The following is a 15,178-nucleotide window of genomic DNA, read 5'->3' on the forward strand; positions in this document are numbered from 1 at the left end:
AAGTATTTTTGCACCAGATATCAAGTTTAAGTACCTAGAAAACCCTCATTTACAGTTTTTTTCATTGGTTTGGCTCATTTCTTGAAACAACACTATAGCTCACATGCAAAAGCTCAGATCTCTCCCAAAACAGTTCACTCGTGCTTCAAAGATAATTCTTTTCACATATGGCTCGTCAGTACCACCAAAATGGAAAGATCCTTCTCAATTGCTTTGGCCCATTCCTTGAAACTGACCAGATTTTCTCAACAGTCTTGGTTGTTTTAGCAAAATAAACTTGGATGGTTCAGCACAACACCACAGTTCACAGGTGAAAGCTCATATCTCTCCAAAAACAGCTCACCCATGTGTCAAAACTACCTTTATTTCCCATATAAATTGTCAGTGGCCCCAGAACGCATCATCCCTTTGGCATTGTGTAAGCACTGCAAGTTAAAATGTGTTGATGTTTTGTCATTATGGCAGAGGACCACTGAAATGTCCCTCATGTCCACCTCTCGGTCTTAGCCCAGTCCTCCATTGACAATGGTTACGGTACAAATTGTTTTGTCTGTATAACAGAATACAATTGTGAACAAAACTGGAAAAAAAAATGATTTTAGATTTTACAGATACAATAGCATCCGAGGCTTGACATCACACATTGCACTGATACTGCCAAGGAAATTGTACTATTTTTACCCTTCCTCTCCTGGCCACCGTTCTCACCTTTCTGGGCGTCCACGCACTGCTTGGCTGTCTGATCACAGATTGTCATCCACATCACAGTGCAAGTTTTAGTTTTAACCTGACTGTCAAATAATCAGTTTATCCAATGTTCCATGAGATTCACATACAGTATCTATGATACTACAGTATGTTGTTGACTAATTGTGACAATTGAAGAGACTATTGTGCATGTGATGACATGTGATGAAATGATTCCGATATGTTTTGGAGAGAACAATCATTAGACCTGAGAATTGACAATCAGTTTAGATTAACAAGATTTATTAAATTGGAAATTGTGCTAAATGTATGCTACTGTGCTAACTGTAGGCTACCTATACTTGATCATTTACAAGGCTGTACTTAGACGTTCAGACATGTACTAAGATATTTGCAATTTGATGAAATGAATGTGAAATTCTATTCTGTTGTGAACAACTGCAAACTTGTTTGGAGGTTTGTCCATGTTATTTTGAAAATGTAATTTTTTTTTCAAGAAATGAGCCAAACCAATGGAGAAAAACTGTAATACAGTAATATCACTAAGGTGCCCCCAGTGGGTCACAATGCAGGATAAGTATTTCTGTATCGTAGCCAATTTACCCATTCAAAAGAATTATTCAACTTTGTCCACAACCTTTTAACAAATACACATGTGCATACATTTTTTTTTTTATTTCATTTATATAGGTAAGTGTATTATGTTATGAATACATCTTGTAATCGCAGGATACATTAAAAGAAAACTGTCAAAACCCAACATTTTCATTCACTGAATCCTGAAATACAATATAACAATACAGTCTTATGGCCTTAAACTACATTCTACTATTTCCTTGGACCGCCTTTAACTGTGATTATGGCATGCATTGGATATGGCATCGTTTCAATAAGCGTCTCCAATGTCACAGCATTTATTTGTGTCCAAGTTCACATTATTTTTTGGGCAAGATCTTGTAGTAGTAGTACTTTATTAATCCCACAGCAGGGAAATTCATCTGTTACAGCAGCAAGCAAGATAAACAAGTATGTACACAAGTAAAGAATGCATAGTCATAGACAATGCATGCAATGCATAGACATAGTGAAATACAAAATGGTTCAGGTGTTGTAGAGCCTGACAGCGGTCGGTATGAAGGACCTGCGGAACCTCTCCTTCTTACACCGTGGGTGTAACAGTCTGCTGCTGAAGGAGCTGCCCAGGGAAACAACAGTGTCATGTACTGTAGCGGGTGAGAGGTGTTGTCCATGATGGATGTCAGCTTAGCCAACATCCTTCTCTCCCCCACTTCCTCCACGGAGTCCAAAGGACTGTCCAGGACAGAGCTCGCTCTCCTGATCAGTCTATTTATCCTGCTCCTGTCCCTGTCCGTGCTGCCCCCTCTCCAGCAGCCCACAGCGTAGAAGATGGCTGAGGACACCACAGAGTCATAGAAGGTCCGTAAGAGAGTCCTGCACACACCAAAGGACCTCAGTCTCCTCAGCAGGCGGAGGCGACTCTGGCCCTTCTTGTAGAGGGCGTGGGTGTTGACGGACCAGTCCAGCTTGTTGTTAAGGTGAACACCCAGGAATTTGTAGCTGTCTACCAACTCTATGTCCGCTCCCTGGATGTTCACCGGTGTGAAGTGGGATGTTTTCCTCTGGAAGTTAATGATCATCTCCTTTGTCTTGCTGGTGTTGAGTTGCAGCTGGTTAAGCTCACTCCAGCTGACAAAGTCCCTGATGACCGTCCTGTATTCCAGATCATTCCCCTCCGAAACACAACCAACGATGACTGTGTCATCGGAGAACTTCTGGATGTGACACTGTGGGGAGTTGTGTGTGAAGTCCGAGGTGTAGAGGGTGAAGAGGAAAGGGGAGAGCACCGTACCCTGAGGGGCACCTGTGCTCCAGAGTACCATGTCAGACACACAGTGACGGAGCCTCACATACTGTGGTCTGTTGATGAGGTAGTCTATAACCCATGCAGTCAGGTGTTGGTCTACTCCCACACTCTCCATCTTCACTCTGAGCAGTGACGGCTGGATGGTGTTAAAGGCACTGGAGAAGTCAAAAAACATGACCCTCACAGCGCTCCCGCTGTCCTCCAGGTGTAGCAGTGATCTGTGCAGCAGGTAGATCACTGCGTCGTCTACTCCGATCCTAGGCCTGTAAGCAAACTGCAGGGGGTCCAGCTAAGTGCCCACCAGGGGTCGCAGGTGCTGCAGGATAATCCTCTCCATGGTCTTCATCAGGTGAGAGGTCAAGGCAACAGGCCTGAAGTGGTTAGGCTCCTTGGGACGTGGTGTCTTTGGTATCGGGACCACACAGGAGGTCTTCCACAGGGCCGGGACTTTCTCCAGGCTCAGGCTGAGATTGAACAAGTGCCTTAACACTCCACAGAGCTGGTCAGCACAGTCCTTGATGATTCTTGGGCTGATGCCGTCCGGTCCCGGGGCCTTCTTTGCCTTGGTCTTCTTTAGTTGACTTCTCACCTGATCATCAGTTATGGAGAGGGGGGTAGAGGATGGCTGGGATGTGGATGTAGGGGTGAAGAGTGGTGAGTGGGTAGGGGATAGAGAGGGGGCAGACTCAAATCTGTTGAAAAACAGATTGATTGTATTGTATTGATAAAGGCAGATTCGGACCACTGTGCAAAGTTTCCCCACAGTCCTTCCACTTTTTAGGAATGCACTGGAGAGTTGTTGAGCCGATTTTTGTCGTTTCTACAATCTCCGTATATGTTTTCTCATGCATGTCAATGATTTAACTTTTCTAAAACATATTTACATATTTTCCACAGCCAAAGCATGTTGTCTTTGGACATGGTTGTTAAAACAAATGAGAAGCTACTCTATGCATCAGTTAGGGATAAATAACTTCTTGCCATCTGGAACATTATCATTATTTTTATTTGGATTATTTGGCCTTGTCAGAGGTATGCAGTCTACATATTAGCTTATTTACCTAATAAAAGACCACTATTTACGTACATAACTTTCATCATAACATATGTTTTATATCCCACGAATGAAGTGCCTGGTGAGTATACAGTGGAAGGAGACCTTCTGTTAGCAGGAGGACTCTAACCCTCTGTGCATCTCATCTTGAATGCTCCCTCCAGCACACCTCTAGGAGCATGTTGTCCTTGTTGTGTTGCTGCTGCACGAGGCCTGCGGTGATAAATTATGGATGCAACTCAAAAGCTGTAAAATTTGTTGTATCTTCTATTATCTTCATGTTAAAGGCCACAAAAGCTCTTCAGTGAAGTCAGCCATTAAGAAATGACAGGTATTGCTATCAGGCTTCTTTATAGCCTATTACCTGCAATGACAGCAGCTGCTGCTGCACCACTGTACAGCCTATCACATTATTTGCAGCCAAAGTCAGCTACTGTGTCATTTCACCTCATTTTCTTGACAGTGGTATCATAAATCCATTGGGCTGCAGGGGAAACTGTCGACTACCTCGATTATCTTCATAGCCTGAATGAATTCTGAAATGTATGTAACAGGCAATGACTGTTATGGATCAGAAGCCAGGGCCATATTCTCTCACTTTCTCTCCCTTCTTCCTTCACTCACGCATGTGATGTGTCGATTGAGGGCTGGGAGGCCCTGATACTTGTATAAAACAGTAAAATATGTGAATTTTGGAGCAGAGTGAAAGATTAGAAATGCAAATAAGGCCAGCATTAACCGATATTTCCATAAGAACTTGTTTTTTTTCTTTCCCTAAGACTTAATTTCACATGGCATGAACTACATTTGAGGCATAAGAGGCAGCATTAAAAAAAAAAAAAACAATAGGTAAAATTAAAAGTGCTGACATTATCAAATGACAGACCTTTTTTTTTTTTTTTTTTTTAAATCAGTATATAACAACTTGGTGTGTTTTTAATCAACACTTCATTACTGTACCTGTCAATGCAAGACTGTGGTTGGCCCCACAAGTGACCTTAGACACATGGTCCAAACCCTGCACAAAGTGAGGGACGATCACATTCTCATCCGAACCGCTGCCTATTTGTCCACAATCATTGTGCCTATGGGGAGAAGAGCATGAACACTTTATTAAAAACATAATTAATTACCTGAGGGTTGTCATCTTTGTACTGTTTTATCATATTTTATAATATATATCAAGCGGAATGCATTCAAATATTGAGTTCATTTTCTATAGGGTAATAAAAATCAAATTAATTAAAGTGTGGCAGTGAACAGGTTCCACGGGGGACTGTGGAACATATGCGTGTTCCAACCATTTCCACACGTCCCCTTTGTGACAATAACGTGGCCCTATCAGAAGAGAAACACCTCACTAACTAATTAGACTCTCAGGGTGCATTCTGACAAAATAAAGAAAGAAATGTGCTTGAAGGAAGACTCGGTCTCAAGCAATTTGCATCTGCCACTTTTTTACTGCATCTGTTCCAAGTGCCATTCAGCGCTCTCGTCCTCCTTTTGTTGGGAAGTGTTGAGCCCCAACTATTTAAGCTCACCTCCTACCTACGCAGAGCTTTGTTCCGGCTCCTCTGCAGGCCGGTAATGAGCCAACTGCCACAAAACGGCTTGGAAATTAATGACTCATTACGTACGAGCCCTGGACCGCTCCACAGCCTATCCTCCTCCCCCACTCTACCACACATGCATGCACGTAATCTCCCTCTCTCTCATCCCTTCAGCCCATACAGAAAGACCCCAACACCTCCCTATAAATTAGAGCCTATTACAAGGCTCCCATGTTAGCGGGGCAAAGAAAGAGAATCTTCACAGCTCAAGAGTGTGTGTAGGAGAGATTGGGGGAGTTGAATGCAGAGCCTTAAGGTGCTCTTTTCACACCCTTACCCTTATCCATTATGCCAGTGTGTAGAGCCCCCTTGGAGAAATGTGCATGCCCAAAAAGACTTGAGGTTGAAAATAAGTCACGGGAGGGATTCTTGGTCACACCTTTTGCCTCCTCCTCCTACTTCAGTGTCAGATTATATCATGGCTAGTCCTCAAAACGGGCAACATGGTCACAGTGCTCCTCTTCTTACAGTAAATGGAGTGCTGAATGGCATAAATCAGGGTTTTCCAACCTTGAGTCGGGGCCCAAAATGGGTCGCAGGTCATTTTTTATCAGGTTGCTGGGTAAAATACTGGAAGCTCATCAAGCAGCCACACTGTTTCTTGGAAAGGGTCCTCGTTTAGTTTGTTTTTAGAAAATGCATTGCGAGAGTATATACACCTCGGCATGGTACATCTTGACTTGGTGATATTTGCCCACTGTTGCAAACGTGCTCATACACACATTTTAAATGACATTTAGGTCTGGGCTCCGACTGAGCCATTCTAAAACATTATTGATCTTCTGTTCAAATTATTCTTTTGCTGATTTAGATGTATGCTTGGGATCTTTGTCATGCTGAAAGGTGAAGTTCCTCTTCAGCTTTCAAGCAGACATCTGAAAGTTTTGGGTGGAAACTGATTGCTATTTGGAATTGTTCTTGTCCCTCAAGCAGGGCAAAGCCCACGTTTAAAAAAAAAAAAAAAAAAACTTAACTAAACTAAAGAAACTCAAACATGATGCCGCCACAATTGCCCTGCATCATGGATATGGTATTCTAGTAGTACAATACATTTTAATGGTGGCTAAAAACTTTGACATATTGATTTCTTCTTTTTTCACCCTCCAATCTACTCCTCAATACACTACCTAATTATTCATGGATGTATTGGCCTTTGTTGGGAGCAAACATATTGCTCTACATTTCTGTTATTTTGGAATCTCTTGTCTTTTTTCCCCTGTCGGATATTTCCATTGGCACATCATACGTTCATTGGCTTTTGAAGCTACGGAGCATTTCAAGGCAATCCCTCAGAGAGTGAATGGGTGAGATCACATGAGCTTGAGGTGGTTTAGAATGGCAAATCCTGCTGAAAGTGTCATTTCCAGTCGGAGACATCAATTTGGTGTGTGAAACGAGGCCCCAAGAGAGGCCAATAGCCTTAGAGATTCCTGACAAGAGCAAAAGGCCTGGGGATCAACTCCGACTCACCTGGATAAAACAGGAGTTTTACAAAGCCCCCCAAATACATGTAGCAACGTGAGAAAAGAAGAGTGAAGAAAACATGATAGACAATTTAGACAAAAGTGCTGAGCGAACTTAAACAGAAAAGAGCGGTCTTTAATCGTTTGTATGGTGTATGAGTTTTTATGAGGTACATATATCATTGTGACACTGAAGTCTCTAAACAATATTTATTTAAATCATAAACACTTGTAGTCAAGATTCATTATTTTTCCTGTTCACTCTCCTACTAATGTGTAAAGTGCTAGTTTGAACTGGTGACAAATTCACAGAACAGGCTCTAGTCAATGATCCCCATCTGGAGAGGCTTCGAGAAGATCGTAAGTATGGTAGATATGGAGGTATTAAAACACTGACATGTACAAAGTATCGTATATAGTTTTCATAACGGTAAAAACAGTGAAGGTAGACAGTGGTATTAACTGTAATATAAAGCCTTAGCTAATTTAAGTGAAAGCAAAACGGCTGATAATTATTGCACCAGCTCATTAGGCCTGTTTTGACACTAAAAGTACTTAAATCACTATGCAGCCATATGCACAAGTGTGGATTCAAACACACACATGCAGATGTTACACTTTATTCCCGGTATAATGAGGCATGCGCCATACAGGTTGGGTGTCACTTTTTAGATGCACGAAAACGCTTCAAATTAGCTTCATAGGAAATTACCACGCAAACTATATATGCAGCCATTAATCTATCATTTTGTCAAAATGTTATCTATGAAATGGCCACGGAGAAAATCAAGCCATTCATATTTCAGACCCCCATAAGTCTTGTCTAATAACTTCCAAGGAATAAAAATCCTTGGGACGGCCATGAACGTTTAAGCTTCAATGTGGTAAAATACAATGTGCTGTAAAATATTAATGTATGTGGTAAAATTATGCTGGTAGTAATATTTTAGATTGCCGCTGTCTGTAAAAGAGGCATATCTATATTTATTTACAAGTAGGCCTAGTGGATGAGGGGCTTTGTTTGAAGCCATGTTTATGAATATCAACTCAGGCTCCAAGGTAAGTGGCCATAAATTTACCAGAGGATCTTTGTAAAGTTCCCTTGGAGGACATAACTTCAGGTCTAACTGCTGCCTTCCTTCACTTGACTTTTAAACATTTAGATGTTGTCCACCTAACAGTTCCTAAATTATGAAGTGGTCCCTTTTGAGTGTCGCAGTGTTGTAACATTGCATTTATTTGGTGGAATTAAAAGGTGTGTTTGGTCCTTGATCTGGACTGTTCGGGGAAAACATTACATTGCACAGCTGCTGTGTGCCAGATGTTGCCTAAGATACTTGGTAAACAATGATTTTACGCCTTTTTCTTTTCATATGCAGATGCAAAGTGTAAACTACTTCAGACCATGACCTGGGCAAATACAGACGTATGCCTCAATATACACATATGATCAAAACCCTTTTGTAGCTCATGTAGCTCAAATCACCTCAGGCCATCAAGGCCAGCTGGAAGAGTTCGTTCCATGTGATGAACCTTTCATGGATGACTTATTCATGCTTTCTTTTTCAGCCATATCGCTGACATATGTATTTATTTTTATTCAAGGCTATGGACATCAGATCACAAGGATGATTGCATTTGTAATGGTGTTACAGTTGGTTGACTTGGAGATGATGGATACATAGGTCCGTATCCTCCGGCGAGGATGGTCACATAAGAGTCAGGGATCTAGGATTATGAGAACAAATTTCTCAAGTTCAATGGATTCAATCGGGTTTCACAGCTGAACTCTTGCCCTTCACTTAAAAAGTACAATCACAATCAACTGTTCTGCCGAAAGACCAAAGCAGCAATGACCGATATCATTACACAACATGATTTAAAGAATTTGATTGGGAAACAAAAGGTGAAGCATTATATTACATTTGGACTAGTGCGGCACCTCATGCAAACCCCTGCAGCAACACTGCAAACAGCATTACCTTTCCATAATTTCAGAACTAAACTGGTTTTAGGATTAGGTCATGAGTTTTTGTGCATTTAGCACAAATTGTTAAGCGGTTGCAAGGGTGGGCCCCATCCATTACTGAAGGTCTACATTGGAGAACCACCCAATTTGTATGCTGCTTTCTGCTCTCCTGTAAACTTCCCATCCATCCATCCATTTTCCAGGGGTCTGTGCTGGAGCCTATCCCAGCTGACTTTGGGCGAGGGGCCAAGAACACCCTGGAATGATGGCCAGTCAATCGCACGGCACATATAGACAAACAACCATTCGCGCTCACATTCACAGCTTTAAACCTGTTCTGTAAAGGATCTGGGGCATATCTCAGCTGATAATCACCATGTCAATTGCAGGGGAACTGATCCCACACCATCTGCATGGAAGTCAACTATGTAAACCTGTTGCTGTAGTACACTGCTGATGAGGATGTCATACAACTTAATGCCAAAATAGGTATATTGATGATACTGTTTGAAATGGGAAACATCTGTAAGATATAGCTTGTTCACATGTGAATATTTTACATTGACTACAAACCCCATATGATGGTAAGGGAAAAAGTTTGACCTAGTATCTATAGGGGCTTAAAATTATTTAAATTCCCCCCAAAGTTCTGTCACAATCCCATCGTAGGTTTCTTCCTTCCCTGTCATTTCCTGTTTTGTGAGCAAAAATCAAGCAGAGCCCCCACCACTTAAAGGCAGTATTTACAGTTATGATCTGGCTGTTGTGTTTTAAGGAGGCTAGCTGCGCTATGGCTTTTTTATTCATTTAGCTGCAAGGCAGAGGGTGATAAGACAGAACGAAGACTTCCCTCATACTGAGACACATGCCAAGTCTGACATAATCCAATCGGGTCCATTTTCATCAGCTTTTGTTTTATGTTTTTTGCTTCTCTTTTGGACTTTCCTTTGGTTCCAACGATAGCTCAAAAACCTGAAATGACACAATTCGGTCGCACTTGTATGGCGGTGAGGCTGTGATCCAAACGGCTTTTCTGCAGAAAAATCCTTGAAGACCCACACACATTTAAATCTGGCCCTGGGGGCAACAGACTCTAAACCGCTGAGATAAAAAGACATCCAGGCCAAAAGCAAAAATATATATTTTAAGGGAGGGCTTACCATGGCAACAAAAAGGCATGTCAAACTTGTGGAAAAGAGGCATTCTGACTGAGGAGTAAACACAGACCAGTGTGCCCGTAGGAAAGCCTAAGAAAAGCTCTCCGCATATTAAAGGGCCCAGCCTCACACATGTATACAACTAAGGGGGAGACAATGGCAGTAATAACAGGCGAGGCGTCAGGGTTTGGAAAAGACGGTTAAACGGTCATTTGCAGAAAGAAACAAAATGGGGCCTAATCGAGGCTGTGCCACTGGCATAAGCCTTGCAAAGAGAAGGAAATAGCGCTCAAATGATAGATTCCGAACACTTCACATTGACGAGCACTACGGATGTTTCTTTTGTTTGTCTTGCAAGCAAACTCCACCTGAAATTGGCAAGAAAATTTTGCCTAACAGTGGCAATAGTATATTAAAGTGAACCTGATATACTGAAGATATAGGCTACATCTGTCTTATTTCAGATGTATTACAATTTTGGACCACAATTCAATAACATCAAGTCTTCTGCCACATTGTACCGTGTTCATAGAAAATCACTTGTACGTCAATGGAGAAAGAAGTAGAAAAGGGAAAAGGTGGGAGTCTCATAAACAACAACAGTGCAACAACGCCTGTTTAAACACATGCCAAGAACGCTTACGTATACAGTGGAAGTGTAATCAGTGCCGTGTAGGAACAAAGACATTGTTCTTATGATAGGAGAACATAACAAGCTCTCATGAAGGGATTGATTGTTCTCAAATCGTAGATCTTTGTAAGCGGGCTTGTAAAGTGGCGCTAAGTCTCATTACAGCACGCTATGGCTACATTGCTTTTGATTTTCTGTCAACATCCCTCTTAACCAGGCACTGTTTACTAAATGCATGTGGGCTGAGAGATGGATGGTATATATTGTTTGTCTTCTGCAATCCACAGTATGTCAACTATTACTCTGTCTCACAATGCAAATATTTAGAAATAATGTAGGACTCTCCTGAATAGTTGACTGACAATATGGGTTTAGTTGATGCAACCAAACTTAAGTAAATTAAAACTAAAAGTGAGACATCGCTGCAAAGCTCACAGGATTATATCCAGAAAGCATGCTTCTCCCTTCCCCAATTGTGTACCCTTACATATCATGCCAATTTGCCAATTTTAAGGCGTACATTTTAGTAGTGTTACACCCAAACCCTGCTTCCTGATGGTAATGCTTTTTTAAAATGTTTTCAGTATATAATATGACGTTGAAAAGGCGGCATTATAGCTCAACGGCTCGTTCCATACACCCATAATGCGGTGCAGTCTATTTACAGGAACAGCATAATCACTCAAGGCAAACATTACAACACCACAACAATGGAGTTTGGATTGGAGCTGTGAGAATGAAAAGAGGTGCTGCAACAGAAATGATGAAGACTCAACTACATATTTAAGAATGTAAAAAAAATATATATGTACAGTACAAACATCAGTATGCAGTTGACAGACAAACATAACGTAAGTGCATGTATATCCTGTCTTTGGTTGGAGTGTTGGTCTTCGTTAACTCGCCTTTCACATATACAGTCAGTCTTTTGTTCTGTCTGTGTTCCAGTTTGCTGTTCTGTGTGTTGTACACCAACCCAGAGTGGTGGGGGGGCAAAGTTGATCCACCAATTTTGAGGTAATGTCAGAGCCAAAATAGTGTGGCAATGGCACATGTGTGGAAGCGTATATGCTATGCAGGAACCAGAGTGTCATCTTTAAAAGGACTGTTTGGAAGCGTTAGGCAGCTGCCTAGAGGGCGCTAACGTTCGAGGCTTAACTTTGAAGCACTTTAAGCAAGATATCGCACCCTCTTCCTGCCACACACACACGCCTTTGCATTAGTTATGTTTGTTGTCAGCTAATGATAGTAATTTGGCAAAAGCTTAGCCACTAAAGTTAGCTATCATTGAATGCATCACAACAATAGCATGAGAGCAAATTGTTGGTCGTTTCTCTGAAGCTGCTTTTGTGTGTGTGTACTGCGACAGCCCCGAACGGCAGCTATCTTATTCAGCCCAAATTGAAGTACCCGAAAATTATTATTATTATTATTATTATTATTATTATTATTATTATTATTATTATTGTCATATTATTATGAAGCTTAATGTGTAACTGTGAAAAATATATATATTTTTTGGACAATTTGTTCTTCTAAACGACTAATGGTAACATGTAGTAGCCGGGGGTGGTGTTCTTATATTTTTTGCAAACAATCCCTGGAATACTTGCCCTGTTGAGTTCAAAACAGTTGTCACTATCCAACAGGTATTTTGTAGGTCATATGAGATACCTAATACATCTGATTGTGCAAAGTTGAGAGATGCTGCAGTCACTTTGTCCTGTGTGAAAGGCAGAGAGGGAATACATTCAGAATCTGCTGTTAAGGCCCTGATATACCAATTTTGCGGGATTGCCGCATGAAAGAGGTTACTGTCTATTATAAGTCAGTCATGTGTTAACTCTGTGGCCTGGTCATGGCCTCTCTGTCCCCTCTGAGTACCCCAATAAATTCAAATGTAATGCTCCTAAATGAGCTCACTTACATTCAGCGATATGTGTCATCTAACACTTTGGCCTTCATTAAGAAATGGCGCTCAGGGAAGTGGCAATGGGTGATCCCTCATGAAGAAAAGAGGGCTGTGGGGAGGTAGGCTGTCACAAAGTGAATGAGGAGGGTTTAACACCTTTCATTACCTCCATTAAAATTAGTGGACATAAGAGCAGATACCATCGAGAAATGCAAAGTAACACCACCCATTGAACATCGGTCTACCAGTTAGGCCTTTTATATTGACAGTTTTAATAGGCTTTCCTTTCTAGCCTTGAATAAAGCTGTGCAGTGCCTTCCTATCTGCCTGTTGCTGTAATATTATGTACTGCTCCTACCTTAAGGTTAAGCATATCTGTTGTTAAATTCATAGTTCAAATGTTTCCCCTGCCCTGGCAAAGAAAGCATTCTCTTTAGCTATTATTTATCGCAGCAAAATAGAGCACACAAAGAAAGGATAACCCCTTTCTATTTCCTTTAAAAACAGCTTCATTATAATAATGTATTTTGATTAACGATGTTTACCACAGTGCTGCTGCTGCTGGAAATTGCCTATCCATAAATTAAGCCAATAAACTTTAGGTGATGAATTATTTCCAAAATAAAAATCTGTGAGTCTGATCAGTCTCATCTCACAATGCCAAAAAATTAAAACATTTTAATCTCTTAATTTTAAATCACTGTTATTTACATTATAAATACATACGCTAAGTGGTTACAGTAAATCAAATGTGTTGTGTAGAAAGATTTTAGAGCCCATCACATTTTTAATGGCCTATTTAACTATGATATAAAGCCTCCGCTGAGAACAATACAATCTCTTTTTAAATGTTACAAAATGTGAGTTACAGATACAATAATAAATAGTAAACTGTGAGACACAGTTTAGATTTAAGTGGTGTTTAACATAAAAATGTGCTTGCGCTGCGTATATGTATACATTTAAAATCAAATTAATATTATTTTATTTATTGTATTATAATGTGCAGTGTGTGACTTAATAGTTAGAATAGAATAGTTAGAAACATTGCTGAATGAAGTGATAGGAATCATCTGAGACAGTAATTGTGAAGAAATAATGAGAGAATATATTGTCATTATGCATTATGTGTCATATAAACATGCTGATTAATACCCAAACAGACAAAATGTAACGTTTCACGTGGAGATTCAGTCAGTCTTTTCATTTTGGATCACATCAAAGTACAATGAATACATCTCTGTGTTCTCCTGTGATAACTCCTTGTTAATGATGCTGCTTTCAAATGTTGTTCTCCGCGTGGCGCTTGTATTCAGAGCAAAAGGCAGCTTTCCCTCAAGGTAAATTTACAATCTCACAAAATAAAAAGAGGCAGGAAAAAGAGACGCGTTGTGGGGGCAAGTCTAACATTCTAACATCTCTGTGTTTCATCTAAATCACTGACAACAAAATAGCCTCTAGCATGACTCTCTAGCTCTCTCTCCCTCCCTCAAAGTTAACTATGACATCTGGCATGGGCTCTGAAAACCATGACAACAGACACCACGACTACAAATCCCACAGCAGCATACAAGAGTGGTGCAACAAGAGAGGTGAGGGCAGACAGCTTGCTAATAGGGGAGAATGCAATGTAAAGAGATCAGTAATTACAAGCATTTAAACAACTCACAATAACAAGTGGATTATGGAGAGCCTTGCTAATGTAAGGACGGTTGTTGCCTCATTGTTTCCAATGCAAATCATGTATCTTCTGGGGTGTGAGGGAACATGGCAGTGTTTGGAAATGTACAGCTTAGGTATAATTACAGCTAAGCTAATAATTGGTGAGGTTTTACAATGATTTGTAGAACTCACTTACAAATGGGGTTTCCACAGGAGATGGTACATGAACCCTCCTGTTTGCCTGAGGGTTATTGTCATGGTCGGCATAACCTATACATAGCAATGCTGTGTTGCATGGGAAAAAAAAAATATTAAAAAGAGTTTGGGTTTTCACTTCCCTCAATTGGCCATGAATGATAATCTTAATAGACATTCAAGTAGATTAACTATTTCACATATTTCTTAGTATCGGTCAAGACCCCTCTTCATTCAGTTTTATCTCTGAAACACATTTTTGTTCAGGAAAAAAGATAGATTGACAATGCAAGGGAAGTCATTTTTGCTTGATGTCCCTGACAGCTTAGCATGTAATTACTGTCACACAGGCACAATAGCAGTACTTGAAAAAGTGCAAGGACAATCAATTTAACTTTTCAGGAGGGCAATTTAAGCATAAGTACATAACTTTTTTTTTGAATGCCTAAAAGTGAAGGTTGTTTAACCGTGCAAATAGCACATGTGGCATTTGGGATTTCTGTTCCCCATTTCAAGCTTTAAGCTTTGGAATGGACTGTTGAGCAGCACCCTCTTGTGAAATTTAGGTGAAATGCAACCTACAGTCAAAGACTGCAGCGTTTCTGCTGCAGCACTTCTGACGTTACCCAGTCGCCCCCTTGCCCACTAGACTCGTTTTTCTGTATTTCTTACTCAGCTGGTACAATGTAAGCAACCTCTTAGTCAAATATTTAGATGTTCGATTCCATCCCCTTTAAAGAACTGCCTCGCCATCAGGAAATCAATGGGGCAAGTTCAAATGCCAGCGAAAACGTTCAAACATAAATAGATCATTGCAGGGCTGAGAGGAGCAGAGCAGAGGTGGGAGGCGGCAGCGGGGGCAAAAGGGGGGTGATGAAAATGTAAGCACGGCCATAGAGCAGCTATACATATGCATATGGGTAGAGAGGGAT

The 15,178-nt window shown here is 40.8% G+C and overlaps 1 protein-coding gene across 2 annotated transcripts in view; it reads right to left on the minus strand.

The window, feature by feature from the left end:
* The window catches only part of LOC129179358 (X-linked retinitis pigmentosa GTPase regulator-like), a 377,871-nt gene that overhangs the window by 238,268 nt on the left and 124,425 nt on the right, over nucleotides 1-15,178 (minus strand). For both annotated transcript variants that reach the window (XM_054772506.1, XM_054772505.1), the window contains exon 7: nucleotides 4,608-4,732. In XM_054772506.1, coding sequence (XP_054628481.1) covers nucleotides 4,608-4,732 — 125 coding nt within the window. The remainder of the gene's footprint in view (nucleotides 1-4,607; nucleotides 4,733-15,178) is intronic.

Source organism: Dunckerocampus dactyliophorus, chromosome 4 (assembly GCF_027744805.1).
Source record: "Dunckerocampus dactyliophorus isolate RoL2022-P2 chromosome 4, RoL_Ddac_1.1, whole genome shotgun sequence".
In the NCBI taxonomy this organism is placed as follows: Eukaryota; Metazoa; Chordata; class Actinopteri; order Syngnathiformes; family Syngnathidae; genus Dunckerocampus; species Dunckerocampus dactyliophorus.